The sequence below is a fragment of the Callorhinus ursinus genome, unplaced genomic scaffold, assembly GCF_003265705.2.
Source record: "Callorhinus ursinus isolate GAN/ISIS: 27379988/994484 unplaced genomic scaffold, GSC_fseal_2.0 scaffold23, whole genome shotgun sequence".
NCBI lineage: Eukaryota > Metazoa > Chordata > Mammalia > Carnivora > Otariidae > Callorhinus > Callorhinus ursinus.
In genome coordinates, this window is record NW_027397085.1 from 6,619,464 (window position 1) to 6,641,457 (window position 21,994).

A 21,994-nucleotide genomic window follows, 5' to 3' on the forward strand; every position below is an offset into this window, starting at 1 on the left:
ATTCAACAGCTGTGCACACATTTCTCCTGAAATGTATTAATACATTTAATTTTAGTCACATGCAACTCTAATAATGGATAACAACCTGACAACTATTTTTATAACTATCAATTTCCAAAAACCAAGTCTGAATTTTTTGAAGGATAAATAGGAAGCCTTAATAGGACAAACATTCATACACATTCATGCAGTCTATCCTTACAATGTTTTATTCAGGACTTCGTCTTTTAATTCCTTTTGCAGAGCAGTATTTTTTCCCTCCTCGTCCACCAAGAGGTAAACCTAGAATCTACTGTTTAGAAAATACACCAACAGCAGTTAAATTAAAACATGGGGCAAAAATTTTTACTGAATTATACAAATAAAAAAACACTCAATTTAAAAATGGTTGTCAAACAAGAGTGTACTATGTCTAAGTTAAGAAAAAAAACCTCAAATGAAAAAAACCCCCAACAACAAAAAACAACACAACAAGACTTATCTGGACCCAAAATGGAGGGGGGGGGGGAGGGAAAGCTCATTTCCTTTCATTAAAAATCAGAGTGAAACATCTATAGTTAAACAACTTTATTAACATAGTCAAGCAGTGATTAACATTCACATCTATTATGTCACATCATACAAATGTAAATACAAAATTACTACAGTACAATATATATTCTCTGCATGATCCAAAATATTTGGTGGCCCCAAAAAACTCTCTTTAAAATTCAGCAGCTTATCAAAAATTAAAACCATATTCTATTTAAAATGAAGATCTGTTAGCACAGAGTTAGACTTCAAGAAATATCAATTTAGTACAGTTTGAGAAGTTGCAGGAGGATATATTTGAAGGACACATTCTAACATAGTGTGGCAGGTACAGGAAACATCAGATTTAAAGCTTTTAAGCATAACTCATACAACCTAAGTTGTCAGCAGAAAGATCCAGTTATTTATAACTAAAGCTAAAACTACTAAATTATTGCACCCAATGTTAACATGAATATTAATTGTAAAACTGCTTTATAATATGAAGTGAAGTCATTAACCACGTTTAAACATCTCTTCTCACAGATGATAATCTATTAAGTAAAATTAATTACAGTATTGTCTAATTATTATCTCCATAAAAATCATCCAATCTTAATTTGGTTATATATCCACATAGGAAAACATCAATAAGGTAATACGGGGAAAGTACAGTAAAACCCCTTTATGAGGCTGGTATTAGGAGGGGACAAACACTGCCTTATAGGCTAACCATGTTATAGTAAGCTTTGAGGAAGATAATTAGATTTGCAAAACAACTAACTCTGCATAATACCAAGCCATAGTAAAAGGGGACTCACTCTATGGTAGATGAACAAAAATTTTAACAAAAGGGAAAATACTATTTTCCTAATTAGTGATACAGTGCTTGGCAAATAAATTTGGTTTGGTTTTAAAATGTACAAGAGGTGAAAAAAACATTCACCGTTTTAACTTCCCTCAAAATCATGCATATTTTTTTTTTTAAAAAACACAATACATTCTGGGATACAAATCACAATAAACGGTTGCTATAATTAAATGTGTACCTTAAAATTAATATGTATAATAATTAGGCATAAAGATAAAGAATCCTCTACATATAAGTAATACCAATGGGGGAAAGGTCTAAATAAGATTGAAAAAATTAGTCACAAGTCACCTGGAAAGTGTACAAGTGAATGATTTTTATGTAAAATTTAAGAGGCATTAGAAATATCTCCATATTTAATACAGTATGAAATGTACTAAGGTATACAATGCTCTTGCATGGTATAATTACTAGATGATATTGTTACACAGCTCTTTATTGATCTGATTTTTCAACTAGATTATCCCTTAATCTGAAGACCACAGTTTTAAGATTCCAAGGCCTACACTTCAATAACAGTACTAGTAGCAACAGTTAGTGTTTTCCCCCTTGTAATATTTGCAAAAAAACATAAACAAAAACACCTCAATAAGCAAAGCTGTGTGTATTTTAAGTACTACTAAAGGATTTAAATTGCAGTTATGCATGGTACACTCTTCTCTTGGGAAGAGTGTCTTTTGCACCGTTATCTGTTAATACATTCAATATGAATAATATAGATTATATGAAGCAAAAAACCCACTTTTTTCTTTATAGCAAAGGACTAAAGTTAAATTTAGACTAAAGGGCTTAAGATATAATTAGTTTAGTTCTGGCATTTCAACTATGCAGGGTAATTTAATATAGGACAAAAAAAATCCATTTTCCTATCTTGAGGGTTTGGTGAAAAGGAGGACCAAATTGAACTCTCTCTCAAGGTAAACCTGCATGCAAAAGGCTTGCCGGGAGGGATCTTGCCACCCTAGTCTGCTAGAATAAGGACTGGAAAATCTGACTAAATGCAAAAATTCTTAATGAAATATACTAAAAAAACAAATTAAGTATGATGACCCCTTAATAAGCATATGTCACCAAAGCAAAAGGATACAAGAGTATTCACCTGAGATAAAACTTGTATCTGAATATTCCGTAACTGAGTAGACAAAGCATTTCAATAAAGTCAGTTGAAATTATTTTAAAATATACATCTGATCCTATTTTACAATATATGCAATTTAAGCAATTCAGATCAATGAAAAAGTCTTAACAAAAAAAAAATCACAGTGTTTATCAATATGTTAATTACAAAATGTAGGCTACTTATTTCGTTTTTAAGATGTAATGGCTTGGTTAAGTGTCTTAAAATCTATTCTTCTGAAACCTAACTTGCGTCACAAAATCAAGTAGCAATAATGTAAAGCATCAGAACTGGCTCTTAAAGATTATTTACACGTTGATTATTTGGGAAATAACCAACTAAAAAATATAAAAAAGTGATTTTTTTTTACACAGTATGAAGTTATTAAAGAGATTAGACAATACAAAAAGCAAAATTCTTTCCTGAATAAATGAATTCTGTGGCACTAAGTTCACCTAATGGACTGACTACAACACTGAACTGCCAAACATGCATTTAAATTATATTAAATACACTTTCTGTTTCCAACTTAGGTTGATCAGCAGCTTTTGTTCTGTTAGAATCCTTCAAAGAGAGAAGCTCGAACAGGAAAAAGAAGGCATATATAAAACAGTAAACACTGACCTCCTGAGGTTCCTACAACATAAAAATATTCAAGTAGAAAATCTACATCACTTAGCAGCGGCTATTTCTGTAGTTGAGCACACTAACAGCACTTTAGTGTGTAAGGAGCAGATGAAGTAAGCCGTGCTTTAAGCATGCCAAGAGGCAGAAACACTGGAATGTAACAAAGACAAACACAAGTTCATAGACATTCAGTCAACATTCAAAACTATTAAGACTACACCACAAGAATTAAGTTGCTTTATATATATCCCATGATGTATTAAGTTTTATCAGAATAATAAATGCTAAATCAGAGCTTACCTCAAAAGATAACTTAAATGGCTTCTGCAAATTCCTATGCTATACTATGTATCTGAAATATAAATTAGGGAGAAACAATAACCTCAAGGGGGGGGAAAAACACAAAAAAACCCAACCCAATCAGGTTGCCAGTCAAGTTTACTTAATTTTACTTTCTATTTTTAAATTAAATTTCCTTTTAATTTAAAAACAGTTAAGCGACTACAAAAATGGGCACATTCTTATGTTATCTGCTTAAGTGAAAACCAATTTTTAATCGAATAGGTGACAAATTGCTTTTCAGTCAATATAGAATTGTCAATCACAGGTCCAGATAACTTTATTGAAGGTTTTTTTTTATGTTTGTTTTAGTAAAGTGTTTGGAGAAGAATTTTGCCATATCTTTTGGACTTAAATTTTACTTATTCCAGAACACTAAGGTATCTCCCATATCAAATTCTAAAAAATATTTGAGAAACTATAGACAATCACTAGGATTTAAGGATAAAATAGCTACTTTAATCAGGTTTTGAAGACTATGAAGCAAATTTTGAGCTCCCAGTGAAGCAAGGTACTAGAAAGCAAAATGCTACATACCCTCTGGATCCAACTTAGAATTAAAAAAAAAAAAAATCGGACATTGTAAAATAGGATTTAATTTCAGGCTCTACAGACTGAAATTTGCAAAGCCAAAGTAGAGGAAAAAAGGTGAAAGAACATATTTAAAAAAATAGACACATACACACACACACACACACACACACAATAACAAAAACCTTTTCTGCATGCTACCATGCATCTGAAATTTTTTGAAACGGTATTTTTAAATTCACACGCATACAGCTCAAACTTCAGTGCAATGGCTGTATCATTCAACACCTTTAGAAGAACAGAACCATGCAAAGAGGAGCAACTGCTTATAAAAATGGTTATTCAGGATTTATTCTGCAATGCAAAGGTGACAAACTAAAATATAAAAAGGTTGTTATGGCTTAACATTTTTGTTGCAGATTAAATATGCAGCATTGAAAAATGGAAAGGTGTTGGCTTCATCTCTGACCAGCAGAGTTAAAAAGAAAAATCTCTCCATTTTCCTTCATCATCATGGGATACACTGTTCAGGCAATCCAAATTAATAAAGACTTGCACTTTCATATGGACACAAGATCAAGTGTACCAGTTAGGTTTTCACATTCACAGTATATAAGAAAATACACATGGAAGGAAAAGTAAAGGGTTAACTTAACAAGGATTTATTCACAGGAATACATGTAAGTAGAGAAAAATAACAGAAAAGCTAAACAAATGAAATGAGGAGGATCCAAACCAACTTTCACTCTGTAGCTGTTTACTTGCACCCTGTGTGCATATATCTAGGGCACAGAGGGCCACCAACATGCGCCAATACAGTGTAGGAACCCTGCATTACATCCATTAACTTAAACATATCTTTAAGATCATGCTTTGAACAAAAAAAGAAAGCTTAGAAGGCAATATGTTGAGTGGGAATAAACATTGAAATATAGCAATCATGTCTTCAACTTCTACAATTGTCTTTATGTGCCGACTAACATTTATGCAGCCTCTTACAGATCTTTTACCATGTATTGTAAGTTTTAGCAGTTCTGATAACATCACTAGTAGTATATAACCATGCAGAAAGCACATCACACTGACAGCACATCGGCAAAGATTCTGCACAGGTATATCAGCTTTCCACTTTGTGCAGGTTACACACGATACAATATCAATCTTACTCCTAACAAGATCCTAAAAAGATATTTCAAGGCCTAGCTGTAAACTACAGTACTTTATATCTATATTCTTAATAAAAATAAAAAATCCACAAATCTTAAAAAGGAATTTTAAATGCAGGGCTATATTGAATTGGTAAACTGCAACACAAACTGGCGCAACAGAGGTAAATGAATACCAATCTCACTCTATGTGATGCAAGCATGCTACTTTCCCACTAATTTAAAGTACTTTCAATCACTATGAGCCAGAATGCATGCCTGAACCTTAAACTGCACTTTAAAAAGAACGTCTTGGCCTAGAAATTAAATCTAATGAAGTACAACCATCAAATTATATCCACTACATTAATGTTATAATGCAAAATCAAGATGTCAATCTTTAGTCTGATATGCCCAACCCCATTTATTCCTCCCTCCCTGCCCACCCCACAAAGGTAAAAGGAGTGACTCATTTGGCATTTCACAGGGTGCTTCATTGTTTAAATTTGTTTCGTTTTATTTCCAACTTTTTTTGGGGTACCTTAAATTGTAACTTCCAAGAACCTGCTTCTACTATGGGTAGGCAAGCTGATTTTAATTCTATTAGCTTCATTTGTGTAGTTCTTCATCAGCATGCAAAAACAAGGCCCCAACACGTGGGAAAATTTATAAAAATCTTTAAATTAAGGGAAAAAAAAAAGCTTCTTTACTGTTTGTAACCCCCATTCTTAGGTTTCCTTTATTGTGCGCTATAGAATTTTTCCTCTTTCTTATTATCCCTATGCATCATTTATGTGGTTCTTGTTTTGGTACAATTCCCCATAATATTCCAGGATGTACTGTTTTGTGAGTAGACTGAATAGGTTTTGTTTTTTTTTGTTTTTTTTTTTTGTTTTTTTTTGTTTTTGTTTTTTTTGCTTCTTCACATCCAGTGCGGAGTTGTAATTGGAGACAGATTTCCACCCACAAAGGCTCCAGATGTTAAAACGTTTCCCAACATCGACTTAATACAGTGACGGCAACACCTCCCTCCCGCCCCTCCCAGTAGGGTTGGGATTGTACTGTATTCCCTACTGGTTTACCCTTCCCCCCTGTAAAGGGTAACATTTTCCCTGGGTGCAGAGGCTCCCTCATAGTCTCCAAGACTGAAGGACCTGTAAGAAAACAAAACAAAACAATTTTATATTTTAACAATGGTTTCTCTTAAAGCCAGTGAACGCAAAATAAATCAAGTAAGAATGCTACCTCTAACTAGAGAAAATGAAAACTGGACAAATTACCGAAGATCATGCTAACAGTCAATGATAACCCATGTTGCTACCTTCCCCTATGGCTTTCAACAGTCATCTACATCAGATATGAAAAGTGACACCAAGCTGGGGACATGCAGAGAGATGTGTGGAGCACTACATTATACAGATGAAATTTAGGTGGCTGCCTTGTAGGATGCTATCAGTCTAATTTTTTATCCCCCTTAGAACAATGGGCCCCAATGGGAATTGGTTATTCTTCACTTAACAAGTTGCCTTACATTTTCAAAATCAAGTAACACTTTCTTTAAAATAATCCTTTACTTGGTGAGAATGAAAACATTATTATTTTTTTGCCAAAATGTCCAATATCAAGCAAACAAAAATTCTAATCCATCAAAAAATAAAAGAACATGACTTCCTGTTGGTTGTCTGGTGTTATAGCTTACAAGGCAACTAAAGGTGTTCACACTGCACTAAGGTTACTACAGTTAGTAAATAGCAAAAAGTAAATTTTAACATCTCCTTCTAGATGTTCCTTATTAATAATTCTTCTGATCCTATCCTACCCAGTCATTTCCTATGTTCTCAGACTTCTTGATTTTCCTATAAAGGACCTTTTCAACACTAGCAGTTTTAGTGATTCTGATGCACATTAAGAAATAAAATTAGATCACTAGGATATTGTAACCAGTGCCTAACAGTGGTCATTTCACAACAAAAATCTACTGCCCACTCAAGCCAAACACTGGACATAGATGAAGACTGATGTGAATTCAGAGGACGATTAGCCCATCTGTGGGAAAGTGCAAGCAGCACCTTTTCTCTGCCTCTGAAAAAAGGCAGGAATAGAAGATCGTGATCTACTTTTTACCCCTAATTAGAAAGCAGGTAATTATTTCATGCCTTGTTTCAGAACACGATCAACTCAATAAATTCATAATGGGTGTTACGATAGAGATCACAGAAGTTAATAAATCTGAAAGTGCTAAAGACTCTGCTCACTGTTGTATCTTTCAGGCCTTGATGTTAAGAGTCATTCCTCATCCATTACACTCTCATGATTTAACATAAAGATGATTAAGCACTATTTCAAAATGCTAAAGCCACAAAACAGCCAAAGGTCTCAACACTACAGGGGGGGCAATACACAAAGGGCTCTGAGATATTCCAGAGGCTGCGAGTCCATTTCTATTGCCTTGTAGGTTACACAGCATGTATGTGGAAATCTTCCCAGGTTTAAAACCTAGCTCAAAGTAAGCAAGAGAGCAAACAAAACTCCAACAGAGAACATAATTAAATTTGGTGGACATCTTCTGGACACACACTGAGTATACTCTCTGGCTCTCCAGTCAAGTGTGTCTCAGAGTTCATGTTCAAAACCTAAAGATTATCCTTGTTCACTGTACTGACCCATATTCCTAACATTTATTGAGCGAACTTAGTGTGTTAGGTAATATACTATGTTCTGGCATCACATATAGTTTACTATTTAATCTTCAAAATAACTCAATGAAGGAACTGAAGCTATGAGATCAGGATTGTTAAAGTACAGAAAAACTGAAGGAACAAGAGTCCAAATGGATTTATCCCTCTACTACCCCAAATCCAAACAGACTCGTCCATTGTCCGTTTTAAAATACAGTGCAGGTCACATGGTAGGTGCTCAATAAAATACATGCTGAAAAACGAATATTAAATATTCCTATCTACTGAGCCCAAAACTAGTTGCAATTTTAGCGGGTTTTTCTCAAAAGCTCACAACATAGAAGTCCTTGATATATCAGAGATTACAGAACCACAATTCAAATAATGTTTACCCTGCCAAAGTGAATGTGGGTGACTTCTTATAGGGCAAAAATTTAAAAACTAGGATTAGTTTGTTGAGTAATCCAAACAGCATACTAATTTGGTTTTCTTTTTACTCAGGATTCAAAGTAGAACCATGTATTTTACCTTGCTTGCTAGTTTCTAAAAAAAATTCTCTAGCCTTAAGTAATTTTAAATTCCAAGTCTAATACTGCAGGAGTTTTATTCAACCTCTGTAGAAAACATACAGCAATTTCAGATTGCAGACCTAAGTTTCTTTACCCTGAAAACTTCCCACAAACTTCTTACAACTTACCCCTAATTATGGGACTGCAGCTTAAGTGTATGAGATTAAACACCGTAAAAAGCTGCAAGACGCTCTTTTAAGGGAAGCGGAAACTGGTCAGAGAAACGCCTCCAATTTTCATCCCCAACTTGATTTTTAAATCCATGAAGGATCTGCAAAAAGTGAAAAAAATCATTATTCATCACCAAGCAAGAGAAAAATTCCAATCTGCAGAGCTTCTGAAGTAAAACACTTACTGACTTTATTTTTCTAAAATTTTATCCATTTTAAATCAATAATTCTCAAACTCTGTTGGATTCCATATCACGTCTTGCCTAAAAGCACCTCATAATATACCCTAAACCTTGCTTTTGAAAAGTTTAGAATTCAAGCAAGTGTCCTAGTAACAGATGAATGCGAAGCAAACTCCGACCTATCACTAATGGAAAACAAACAAAAGGTACAGAATTCACCCAAGGGATAAATTTCTATGCTACATTAAGTTTTTTCATATTGGAAACATACGAAACTTTAAGTTCATGTCTGCAACCACAGTTGACTAATTTTAATATCAGAGGGTTCAAATGGGTAACATTTTATTTCTTATTTTGTTATGATTCAGTACTCACTGGAATTAATCCAAAGGGACACTACTAAAACAAAGAACTATACAGATTTAATCCCTGTGGAAACCACTTCAGATTTACTTTGTTCAACAGTTTCCATTATACTCCAAATCTCAGTCAGCCATCTTTGAAAATACATGCTATTTTGGATAGGTGGGATAATGGGACCACATGAATCAGTGGTATTGCTTGAGAAAATATCTTTCAAGTGTGTCCCCCCCCCTACTGATACGGACTCACTGTTGTACCTTAAGAAAAGACCAAGCCAACTTCTTTGCCAAGAACAAGGGATATGGATGTGTGTGTGTGTGTGTGTATACACATATGATCTACCAATATTGATTTAAGCAGAGTCTGTTTCATATGAAATATAAAAATAATTTAAGCTTTCCAACTAGTACTGTAATAGTCCCAAGATGTTTATCATCAACACTTTATGGTTACCTTACCTTACAGAACATGTCTCTCAGATCATCTTTTGGGTTAATCCACGATGCAACAGCATCACAAAAAAATATAAAATCCTGTAACAAGCAGGAAATACACCTTAGACTGCTACTTGTCAAACACAGCAAAATGTACCTATCATGATAGAATCCTACCTGAAAAAAAACATTTTTTTCTTATTTTTTAAAAAATTTTATTTTATTGTTATGTTAATCACCATATATCATTAGTTTTTGATGTTAGTGTTCCATGATTCATTATTTGCGTTTAACACCCAGTGCTCCGTTCAATACGTGCCCTCTTTAATACCCATCACCAGGCTAACCCATCCCCCCCTCCCCTCTAGAACCCTCAGTTTGTTTCTCAGAGTCCATAGCCTCTCATGGTTCATCTCTCCCTCCAATTCCCCCCGCCTTCATTTTTCCCTTCCTACTATCTTCTTTTTAACATATAATGTATTATTTGTTTCAGAGGTACAGGTCTGTGATTCAACAGTCTTGCACAATTCACAGCGCTCACCATAGCACATACCCTCCCCAATGTCTATCACCCGGTCACCCCATCCCTCCCACCACTCCAGCAACCCTCAGTTTGTTTCCTGAGATTAAGAATTCCTCATATTAGTGAGATCATATGATACATGTCTTTCTGATTGACTTATTGTGAAGATGTCAATGCTACCTAGAGCAATCTACACATTTCAATGCAATCCGCATCAAAATACCATCAACGTTTTTCAAAGAAACGGAACAAATAATCCTAAAATTTGTATGGAACCAGAAAAGACCCCGAATAGCCAAAGGAATGTTGAAAAAGAAAAGCAAAGCTGGTGGCATCACAATTCTGGACTTCAAGTTCTATTACAAAGCTGTAACCATTTTTTTAAAAATCAACTATGATAAGGAATTATAAAATAATGCCTGTCCCTATTATTTCACCATCAAGGAACCTCTACTCATTGTTTATATTGGAATGTGCTTTTGTATTTCTTTTTACATCCCAGAGCCCCAGTCTAGTAAATATTTAGCACCAACAACGGAATGAAAGTACCAAATGAGCACCAATTTTAAAAACCTTCATTTGCTGAAATAAAGAAATACATAAATTCAATAATCTCACAGTTCTGACTGGCCTAGAAATAACTTAATGCTAAGTATATGCCAAATAAGCTTGATTTAAATTTTTCAGTTTCAGACTGAAACTTAAAATGACCAAAAGCTAGAAGGAAAAACTAATTATGTAGTTGTAATTAATACCTAACTCAACCTGACCCAGTGCAAACAAAAAAATCCAACGCTCAATCACTAGAAAAAACTGGGTTATTCTCACTATAAGAACAAGGTGACAAAAGGTATATACTTTAAATGTTTCATTTAAGTATTTTTCAATCTTGACTATCATACTGAAACAGCAGTTCAATACAGAACATTAAGATACTGCTTATGTTGATATGTCAACTATTTAAAATTTTATTAAAGTCAGAGAACTTTCTTAATTTCAAAATTTACTGAAGTATGTGCATAAAACACGTATTTAAGCAAATAAAATTCCAAATGCCTGAGGTTCATGGTTTATTCGAATTGATTCCTCGTCTTCCAATATCAAAGTCTGATGTTAAAAATTTAAATATACACATATCTACAATTTGTGATTAAAAATTTAAACATAAAAAATAAAACAAGATATTTTCTTTTATCCACATCCAAATAAAATATGTAAAAAGCAGAGATTTCTACCAACCCTTAAGTTGGTAGTGATTTAATGACCACATACATATGTGTTACTTACTTTCACGGTCTTAAATGTTAATTCAAAAACAAACAATAAAATCCTGATGGGAAAATGCTTCCTCTTAATATAACATTGTATCAGATAACTCTAAAACACATTTAAGATGACACAAACTTCTTAAGCATTGAAAAAACCAGAAGCTTAATTCCAGGAATTTATTTTGCAACTAGGAACTATTTCCAAAGATAGTACCGGCCTGTTTTCATACTAAGCTATTGTTTTACAAATGTGAAATTAGTCAAAAGATTTTTTCCATTTCTAATTTATAAGTTTTCAATGCCTATCACAACATTAATTTGAGTTTTATGGCTGGTAATTAATAATATTTCTAAACAAATTAACAACACAATCATTAACACAAGACAGGAGGTATCAAAGATATTAATTAAAAGTAATGTTCAAAGCATGTACCTCCTGGAAACGAAAGGCTATTTTCTTGAAAATACCTCCCATACTTTCTTTTCCTTACAACTCATCTGCCAAGCAACCTGGGATACTTAACCTAGAGGTTCCACCTCCTGCCTTTTGTTGATTTCAGACACACGCGGTCAATCAACGTGTTCCTCTGTTTTGTGTGTCTTGCAATTTGACACTTGGATCCAGAGGTTATCAGACTCATATAGGATACTTTTGCCAAATAATTTTTTTAAATGCTAAAAATGTCCAGATACTATCTAAACAAAGACAGGAGACAAAGAGAAATAAATCCTAAACTCTCCAAGTTAAAAGCATTTTCATTGGTTAATTCAGTATTCTGAGTACTGGAAAAAACATTTTTTTAAAGATTTTATTTACTTATTTGACAGAGAGACAGCGAGTGAGGGAACACAAGCAGGGGGAGTGGGAAAGGGAGAAGCAGACCCCCGCCGAGCAGGGAGCCCGACGCGGGGCTCGATCCCAGGACCCCGGGACCATGACCCAAGCCGAAGGCAGATGCTTAACGACTAAGCCACCCAGGCGCCCCCACTACTGAATTTTTAAGTTTAATTCTAAATAAGAGAAAGTAACCTACTACACTTGGGTCACTCTCTTAAGTGTCGCTATCTGGAAATTCAACAAACTGATACTCAATGGAAGGAGGCATGTACAAAGTGAATGTGGACGAAAGCTGCTCTGGCTTAATTCAAGGCAAGAATACAACCTCAATATCCTAATGTCCTATCTGCTTCATGACAAAAGAAGAGTGAGGGAGTCATAAACAAGCATTATCATTTCAAAGTATTCAGAAGTCTGCAGCTTTTTAAAAACACTTCTTTATTATCTTCCACAAATGTGTAATCTATGATACTTCCCTAATCCAAGTGTTAAAGTAATTGGCCCTTCAAGGTTTCACTGCTCAGAGCACTAAAGGTTAGTCAGTCTCGGTGGCTTCTTACTTGGATTACTCCGCTGGGGTTCACACTGATCATGGTGCAAATCCCACGGAAGGCTGAATCCTTTTCCTCATTGTCCCTGATGTTTCTCAGAGAGGTGCACCTACGAAATTACAGACTGAGGTCAGCATTTAAGTAAAAAGCAGCTTCAATCACAATACTAATGGACAGTATTTAATGGAATAAGCACCACAGTAGAGATAATGTTTAAATTCAAAGGATTTTCATAATAAGCTTTCTCATTCTTCCTGCACGTTTGGCCCCTCTAATCTCAATACAGCGGAAGCCTTGCAATTCACATTTTCTTATTAAGAGACCGCATCTCTAAAAGGGACAGTTGATTCTAATCTCCCATTTAAAGTATTAATGAGGTTGAGCCAAAAGTAAATTACGAATTTTTAAAACTGTATTATGACTTGTATTCCATTAAACACTACTAAAAATGACTTGAAAGATTATCAATTGAAAGAAGCAGAACATAGGATTTACTGCCACAATATAAACTATTATCACACAACTTATGGTGTAGATGTTTAACTTTAACATTAACAAGCAAATAAGGTTTTTATACATAACGTAATTTAAACATGTATTTCTTAATGCAATCCAAGTTTTCAAATTAATTCTAAAAAAGAAACAATGCAAAAACCTAAATTTATAGAATTTGCATGCATCTTTATTTAACTGGTGGATATTTAAATGCTTTTCATGTATAATCAAGCTTTTTAACACAGCAAGCATGTGACAATCTTATCCCATGCATCAATTAGTCGTTAGCCACAACATAAAATAAATATACATGACGATGCTACTGAAAAACCTCACAAACCTGCTAGGACAAGATTAGTCACATGGTTGGCAATGATTAAGGATTGTGATTTTTGTAACCAACTGAAAATATATCTAAAAGTGAGATAGAAAGAGAAAGAAAGAGTGAAGAAAAATGAATTAAAAAAAAAAGATTGAATAATACACACCAGGGTCTTATAAACTGCTGTAGCATGGGGGCCACCTCTTGAGGACAAACGTAACCAAGACGACCAATTGTTATTGCTAAGGTAACGCAATCACGGTTATACACCACCAAACGCCAACCAAGACATGAGCAAATGAGGGGGAAGGAGAAAAAATAAAGAAAAAACAACAAATAACTCAGAAACAGAAACCAACAGAATTTGTGTATGATAATAAACATAAGATTTCACCAGTGCTGTTTATTACCACCCCCTAAAATAAGGGGCAGCAACATATATGGCATACTCTTGGAAAAAGGAAAACAAAAGGAATTAAAAAAACTTCAAAGGTTGAGAGAACACCAAAAACCATGATGAATTGCTTTTCTCGCTCAATCAAGTAAGAAGATATTCTGTTAATCAAAAGATGAGCGATTAAATGCATGGATTTAGAGATTCTCCATTCAAAGCCAGTTGAAATTTCAGAATTTAATAATGAAATCTATGTTTTTCCCCCAAGAAATATTAGTAAATGTGAATGATTACATTTCTGAATTGTTTACTCAAACACAGTTCTCAGAAGTTAAAACAGTTAAAATTACTTCTCTATGTCTTTTTAAATAAGTGATTTCCAATCTTTCAAAATCAACTAGGAATTTAATCGCAATTTAGGTAGTTTTGTTCGTTAACATTTCTGGTGGACCATTTGTTGCCTGATATCAAAATCAACCATCAAATTTTAGGTGTTGCAGTATGCAACGAATGAATGAATTAGAAAATTGCTGTGCTGTGTCAATTCCATTCCAATTAACCTCTGATGGTGATGATAATGGTAACAACTCGGGTAACAGCCCACTAATTTCACAAACCATAATTGACATGAAGGAAATTTACAGTCCACTGCAATGATGTGAAATGTGGACGAAAGGAACACATAATCTGTCTTTGCTATATAAAAGGCATAGCACAAAATAGATGAAACATTATACTGATCACATGCTAATATTTTACTTAAAAATTTCGAAGTGGGAATTACTCAAACATATTCACCATCAAAATTCATTCAGGAAGTCCTTAAACTTACGAAGAGCTAAAAGAAGTTGCAACTCAGAACTGCATTCTGCAATTCAAAGGTACATACATATAAATACATTTATACACAACGGGAAAAAAAATACAAACAGAAAACAAACCATAAGGTGCTTTAATGGTGTTCTCTCAAAAACTTACAGGCTAACCTTTCATAAAAAAAGGGTGGGGGGGTAAAGAAAAATGTTTAAGGATTACTTGAAGCAAACTACACAGATAATACTAAAATCCAGCAGATTCATATGAAGCAAGAGAAAGAAAACCTATGTTCAAAAGACACAAACTATGCAACATTCTCATTAAACAGGCAAGTATGAACAATCCAATGAAACATGCGATAAAGCAGATGATGGTCCATTGAAAAAGTTCAGTGTAGGATATACTAATTGGAAAAAGAGCAAATAACTGCATACACTAAGGAATTGGCTTTATGAAATATTAAGAAAATGGTAATTAAGTTGCTAAAATCTACAGACATTAGCCATTGACAATGGTTTTATTTTTGTAATTAACATCCACCCGCCCCTTTTGGATAAGGAATACTGGAAACATTTTTTGCAGCCACTTGTGATAAGATTAATCCAGCGAATCCCAAGTGTTTTTTAATCATATCAATTTAATCTGTCAACTTGATGGGCATTATCAACTACTTTTTGGTTTAGAGCAGAATCATACTTAAGAATATAAACTTATAAAGCCAATTTGTTAAAGGAATTGTCTAACAAATTCACAAGCTGATATCCCACAAGAAACTTTAATATACATTACATTCAACATTTATCTGCAGTTATGCATTCACATTTAAAAATAAATAGGAAATTTCTTTAGGTTCAACAGTAATTTTATAATGGCAGGTGTTCCAAATCTGAATGTCATGTATAGGTACTGCATTCTAAAGAGATAAAAACCTGACAAGATTTCATAACCATCCTAATACACAGATTTTTGTACTTTTCAGCAAGAAAATCTAATTCACTTTATGATATAAACAGTACCCATACAGCCAAACAGCTATATAACTGTTTCTTAATTCAAAGATTTCCTTCCATACCAATAAACATATCAACTTTAATCACATTAAAATATATACTTTCTATAATTAAAAAATATAAAATTAAAATGTCTTTGAAAACAAAGTTTTCTTATTTAGAAGACCTTATTTTAATCTTTGTCCAGTATTTCGGTAAAACCCTGACTATGAATATATTTACTGGAATTATCTTAGTTATATAAAGAAAAGGATGTGCCTGATTGAAAACAAAATTCACATCTTTTATCATTATTAACAAAAATCAGGGAGGGTAGAAAGAAATCACCCTGAAATGTGTTCTATAGTATGGAAGGTACTCTTTAATATCAACATGCTCTCTATAAATGCAAAAGAGAAACAAGCCTCCTGAATAAAAATCCCACAAGGTACTGCCTAAGTTCTCAATTTGAAGGAAAATATACAATGAAATACAAAATACACATGCCATTGTTAACCAATTAGCCCCTACACTGATGTCTATTTTTGGCCACAATTTTATAGATTAAAAAAAAAAAATTACTTCCCAGCTGCCAGTTACTCTCTGAATTAACATAAAATTAAAACTCATATTGTTCAATAGTTATTTTAGCTAGGGTCCATTTGAGGGAGGATTAAAACACAGAATAGGGGAGAAGTGTTTTTTAAAGTCTCTGAAAATTGGTTATGCAATACACTTAAAACAGTACGGATCATTACTGAAATCTCAAACAGCTGTTAATGATAAGCTGGGTTTCTAAAGCTAGCTTTGCTTTGGTTTCTCTACGCATCTTAACTTTAAAAGGCAAATAGTTTTCTCTTCACCATAACAGTTCAGTCATATGGTACCTGTATTCTCTAACAACGTCTTTGGTGTGTTGGGTCTGTTAATGATTTCTACAAGCTGGTGCAACACCATAGGAATATAAGGCTGCATCTCTATACCTAAATCACCCCCAAAAGAGAAAACAAAAGAGAAAAATTTTAATGTTAAACTATCAACATAAAATACCTTGCTCCCTTTATTAACTGTGACATAGATTAATAATAAACATATATATATATAAAACCCACTTAAGTTAAAGAGAAAAAGCAATTACAAAAATACAAAGGCATCTAAAAATTTACAGTGCTTTTAAAGGGGAGAAAGATCTTACCCATTTGAATGGAGATTTCTCCAATTGCCCATGTGGCATTATTGCAGACTGAAATGAACTCTGGATTTAGGTTGGTTCCCAGTATAGGCATGAAATCAGCTAGAAAAAAAATTTTTTAACAACCATGTAGTAAACTTTTCAACAGCAGTGTACTGTGCTTTAAAGGAAATCTACTAGGTGGAAACTGAAATCTAGGCAAGAAATAGCAAATTTTAAAAGGTTTTGATAATATTTAAAGTGAAAAAGGCATTATTTGGCCACTGAACTTCCTATGAAGTAGACCAGGAAACGTAAGTTTTGGTCTATTTTAGGTATCATTAAAATGAGTTGGTCAGAGTAATAGCTCGTCATCAGATGGAAAAAATCCAAATTAAAAATGAGGAAAACATGATACAACTTTCCTCAAAGCTAGTTTTTCACACACACAAATTTTTTAAAAAAATCAATGATTTTGGCTTTTAAAGTAACTTTGACCTTAGTGCTCAGGTTATGGTCTCTAAATATCATTTTCCACTTAAAAGGAATGAGGAGGGCTCTCAGAGAAATGTCTCATTGCAGGCTAAAGGCAGGAAATGTACAAAACAAGCCTGGACTATTTTGTCATACCAGGAAGGACTAAGGAGCCAGTTTGATTATGCTCCCACTGCCAGTGGTAGGACAATTTGAGCATCATGAATTCATACTGACACTCAAAAAAGAACCAAACACAAACAAAAACTGAACTCCGAAACACAATATAGATACCTGTGGAAGATGCTGGGAATCAATTCATTATTTTGAAAACTGGTAAACAAAGAGAAAGAATCAAGTAATTATCCTGCCTCCCCTATATGGTTTGTACCTCACGGTAATAATACACTGGTATGAGAAACGTCTCTATGTATATATTCTCACTGTTAAATCAAGAATTAGAGTAGCATCTTTTTAAGTCCCCAATAAGTTAGCAGATTTATTTTTTTAAAAGACTATTTATTTAAGAGAGAGTGAAAACGAGAGAGATCACAGAGGGAGAGGGAGAAGCAGACTGGCCGCTGAGCAGAGAAGCCCGATGCAGGGCTGGATCATAGGACCCTGAGATAACGACCTGAGCTGAAGGCAGATGCTTTACCAAATGAGCCACTCAGGTGCCCCAAGTCAGTAGATTTAAGCCAGGGTTTCTAAATCTCAGCAATACTAATAATTTGGTCCAGATCTACCTACTAGGTACGAGTAACACACCCCCAGGGTTAAATGTCTCCAGACACTACCAAATGTTTGGGCTTGAAGGTGTTAAAATTGCCCCTGGTTGAAAAACCCTGATCTAGAAAATGATCATCACAGTTGATAACATAAAAAAAGAAACCAAAAAATGATAGACACACTGTACCTCCTGAAGAAGAGATACATGGTTTATAAAGTCTTAAAGAAAAAAATAAAGAAAATCCTTCATCCAAGTTTAAATTCATAAAAACTACATCAGGTGGTTAAGTATTGGTAGAAAAAGCCTTCCATAAAATAAGAATTCATTACACTCTCATTTACAGTAGTTAGGCTTAAAGTTGAGGGTTTAATATACCATAATTAATGTTATTATCCAAAGTTCAGAAATACAGTTGTTATTCAAAAGCACAACTGGGAAGTGGAGTTGGCCAAAGGGTGCCAACTTCCAATTATAAGTCAGTCCTGGGGATGCACTGTATGACATGATGACTATAGTTAACAATACTGTACTGTATATGTGGAAGTGCTAAGAGAGGTCTTAAAAGTTCTCTTAGTAAGAAAAAAAATCTTTTAAGTATATGAGGTGATGGATGTTAACTAAATTTACTGTGATTTTGCAATATATACCTATATCAAATTATGTCGTATACCCAAAACTTACACAATGCTATACGTCAATCATCTCTCAATAAAACTGGGGGCAAAAAGCCAAAAAACCCGCTAAGTACAACTGTATCAAATGAAAAAACCATTTCAGGTCCATGCTTTAAACCATGGTCCACTAAATCGTGTATCATAAGAAACTAGCATCCAAAACATTGGGATATAGAAATCAAAGAAAACCAAAAACCCATTTAATCCATGATTTTGAAAGCAATTCAGTTTATGTTATTCGAGGAATCCCTTATTATCGTCACAAAAGGCTACGACAAAAACAAAACCAAATTATTTACTTTCGAAGTAAATTGTTTGAAGTTTACTATGATATCTGAAAAAGTACACTGGTTTATGAGAAAGACTATTATTACTTGTGGGTACCTCTAACCCCCCAAAAGGGCGGCTACTCAAAATTACCAGTAAACTTGCATATTGTACACCAAGGTTTCACAGGTGGCATGTCCTTCACACTAAAGTAATACTTTCCCAGCTTTTCTCCAGTCATACGACTGGAGCCTAATGAGCTGCTCAAGTGATTATGAATTCAAGGGAGCAAGGGCGTTCCCATCCTACCTGCTTCACTCAGAGCAGCTTTAACTAGTACATTTATAAATGTTGGAATTCCATGACATTTCAGTTTAATAATACAGAAATATAACTGATGTAAAACTAATGTTAAGCACATCATAGCAGTAGGAAATATTCATACCTATACAAGGCTTAACATGCTGAAAGCAAGCTTTCGTCAGGTCACCTAACAGGGCGAAGGAACTCTGTCGAACTTCTGGCATTTTATCCTACAAGGAGTAAGAACAAATTAACCCCAAGGTGACACAGAGAATCAGGTCTTGATACATTTTAATTTAACAAGTCTCACCTGCATGCATTGATACATTAGCGTTAGAATGTTACTTCGGGCTACTAGCTGTTCAATGTTGCCTCCAAGTCCTTCAGCCAGACCACTGAGTAAATCAAGAGCCACTATCATAAAATCTTTATCAGGAGCCTCATATTGATCTGGTTGAGCATTGTTCAGCTGAAATCAGACCAAAAGTTTTAAAAAACTTAGTCTGAATCAATTAGATTAAAAATCTGTATACATTATGTCTATCCTTAGAAAAATGTTTACGATGCCAGGGACGGTAGATATAAATATTTTTTAAAAATACCATGGCTTGTGCAAGAGTCTTCTGTACTAGGTTTACACAACGCTGGTACACAGGTTCACAGTATGGAAGGAAACCAGACTGCAGGGCTGTGGCAACTGAAGATAGGCACTAGAAAGAATAAAGTACAAATGTAAATTTCTGGATATACTTAAAATTATGATAAATGCTTAAGAGCATACTCAGTAAGTTTCTGGTCATTTATGAGCCCGCTCTACTATTCTACAATAGTAGGTTATCTTTTCCAGACCTCTCCTTTTTAGATGCCACCCGTTGCCGTTAAGTTTGCTGCTGGTAAAGGGAGGTTTCCTCAAAAAAGTTTCTGTAATGAACATTATCATTAGAGAACCAGGTTAACTATTATGTGTGCTTATTTTTTTCATCAAATATAAGAGATATTTGTTTATCCTCTCATCCTGCTCAACGATATGGGTGGACTTTTAATGGGCATATTCTGAGCCCCTGCCTTAAAGTAAATTAATGATTTTTCTCGTTTTGTTGGGCCCAGAATCAGCCATTGCTTAGTCATGTTAAGTTTTTACTTCTCTGGCTAGGGACAAACCATGGCAGAAGTGATGACCCCTGAAATGACAGGGGAAACAAGAATGACAATGATTGAAATGGCTTTACCAGTATCAATTCATTTAAGTTATCATATTTAATTGCATGTTCAATTATTTGAATAACATCAACTATCAAACCTCAACCTGGACAGAAAGGGTATGAAACAAAGTCCCTCCCTTACCAGCATCAAGACTCAATGCTACTTCACATTTGACTATGTGTGTCTATATACAATAGGTACAGAACACATTAAATAGTTTGTGTGTGTGTGTGTGTGTGTGTGTGTGTGTGTATGTATATAACACATAATTGGAACTATATTAATTGTCATGGTATAGCTATATGTATCTATATAAAGAAATACAATTAAATATAGGACATATACATGCGGATATGGAAAGACCTCCAAGATAACTGATTATCACTGAAGCAGAGCAAAGCAGAGCAGGTGAGAAAACATGTAATATAATCCTTGGACAACCTTAAGAAAAACAAAACGAAACAAAACAAAAACGAACTTAACACATCCATTATGGTTTTTCTATTTAACAGTATTTCTTAGTATGGATGTGCCATAATTAAGGGCAGTTACACACTTATTCAGCATTTTTGACAGAAATGGTTCAAAATGTACATCTATTAACATTTCCTTCTCACACATCCCCACATTTTATATTTACACATGTTTTTGATGAAACACACTATTAGATTAACTAAAGGTTACCCAGCTTAGCATACCTCAAGTAAAGGGAAGAGATCTTTATCTTCATCCTTTAACATGTTCCATTTCTGGATCAGTGGAGGCATTAGCATCTGAATATATTCCTATTCGTGAAAAACACATAAAGCTCCACTATCATATGTAAACAAGTCCATTTTGGGTCTATGAAAATTAAAATCTGTTTAGAGTAATTGTGTAAAATCATTACTGAATGCATTTTAAGACTCAGTCTGCTCTTCTTAGCACCTTTAAAATTTTCATTTTCTGCTTTTATATAACCTTATTCTATTTTTAAGTCATCTTATATCCTTTTTGAAATAAAATGTATACAAATACACCACTACCCAAAAACTATTTGATCATAATCAGGGATAATTTGTGTAAGTTTACTCTGAACTTTTTCAGTCCTGGAGCTTGTAACATGCAGTATGGTCCTTGTTGTATACTATGTTATAAATGACAGGTAAACTTACAGAGGCATTTGCATAAGAAGAGTCACAATCATTTAAGTGTCTTTATTTAAACTTTAGAATCCATAAATATTAAATAAATAGTAATGATGTAAACAAGGGGCACAGATTCCAAAGGGTCTAACATTCAGAAAAACACTCCCCAGCCCCTGCACACAAAACAAAACCAACCAACACTGAAGCAAACCCACAAAGTGTCCTGCACCAAATTTTAGGTATAACTTCTATACATAATTTTTTAAAGACTTTTCATATAGCAACTATAAACATGTAATCTATTCTTCTGCTG

At 34.0% G+C, this 21,994-nt stretch overlaps 1 protein-coding gene across 4 annotated transcripts in view; it reads right to left on the bottom strand.

Annotated features, from left to right (window-relative positions):
* Positions 1 to 552: 552 nt before the first annotated feature.
* The window catches only part of TNPO1 (transportin 1), an 86,832-nt gene continuing 65,390 nt past the window's right edge, over positions 553 to 21,994 (bottom strand). For 2 of the 4 annotated variants that reach the window (XM_025892507.2, XM_025892639.2), the window contains exons 15-25: positions 21,253 to 21,339; positions 19,954 to 20,061; positions 19,662 to 19,820; positions 19,494 to 19,581; positions 16,928 to 17,026; positions 16,620 to 16,715; positions 13,700 to 13,775; positions 12,726 to 12,825; positions 9,561 to 9,635; positions 8,516 to 8,658; positions 553 to 6,294 (exon numbers count right to left, since the gene is read on the bottom strand). In XM_025892507.2, coding sequence (XP_025748292.1) covers positions 8,551 to 8,658; positions 9,561 to 9,635; positions 12,726 to 12,825; positions 13,700 to 13,775; positions 16,620 to 16,715; positions 16,928 to 17,026; positions 19,494 to 19,581; positions 19,662 to 19,820; positions 19,954 to 20,061; positions 21,253 to 21,339 — 996 coding nt within the window. In that variant the 3' untranslated portion in view covers positions 553 to 6,294; positions 8,516 to 8,550. Of the gene's footprint in view, positions 6,295 to 8,515; positions 8,659 to 9,560; positions 9,636 to 11,310; positions 12,826 to 13,699; positions 13,776 to 16,619; positions 16,716 to 16,927; positions 17,027 to 19,493; positions 19,582 to 19,661; positions 19,821 to 19,953; positions 20,062 to 21,252; positions 21,340 to 21,994 lie in introns of those variants that run through there. The other 2 variants (XR_012382043.1, XM_025892508.2) reach the window with 2 other exon arrangements.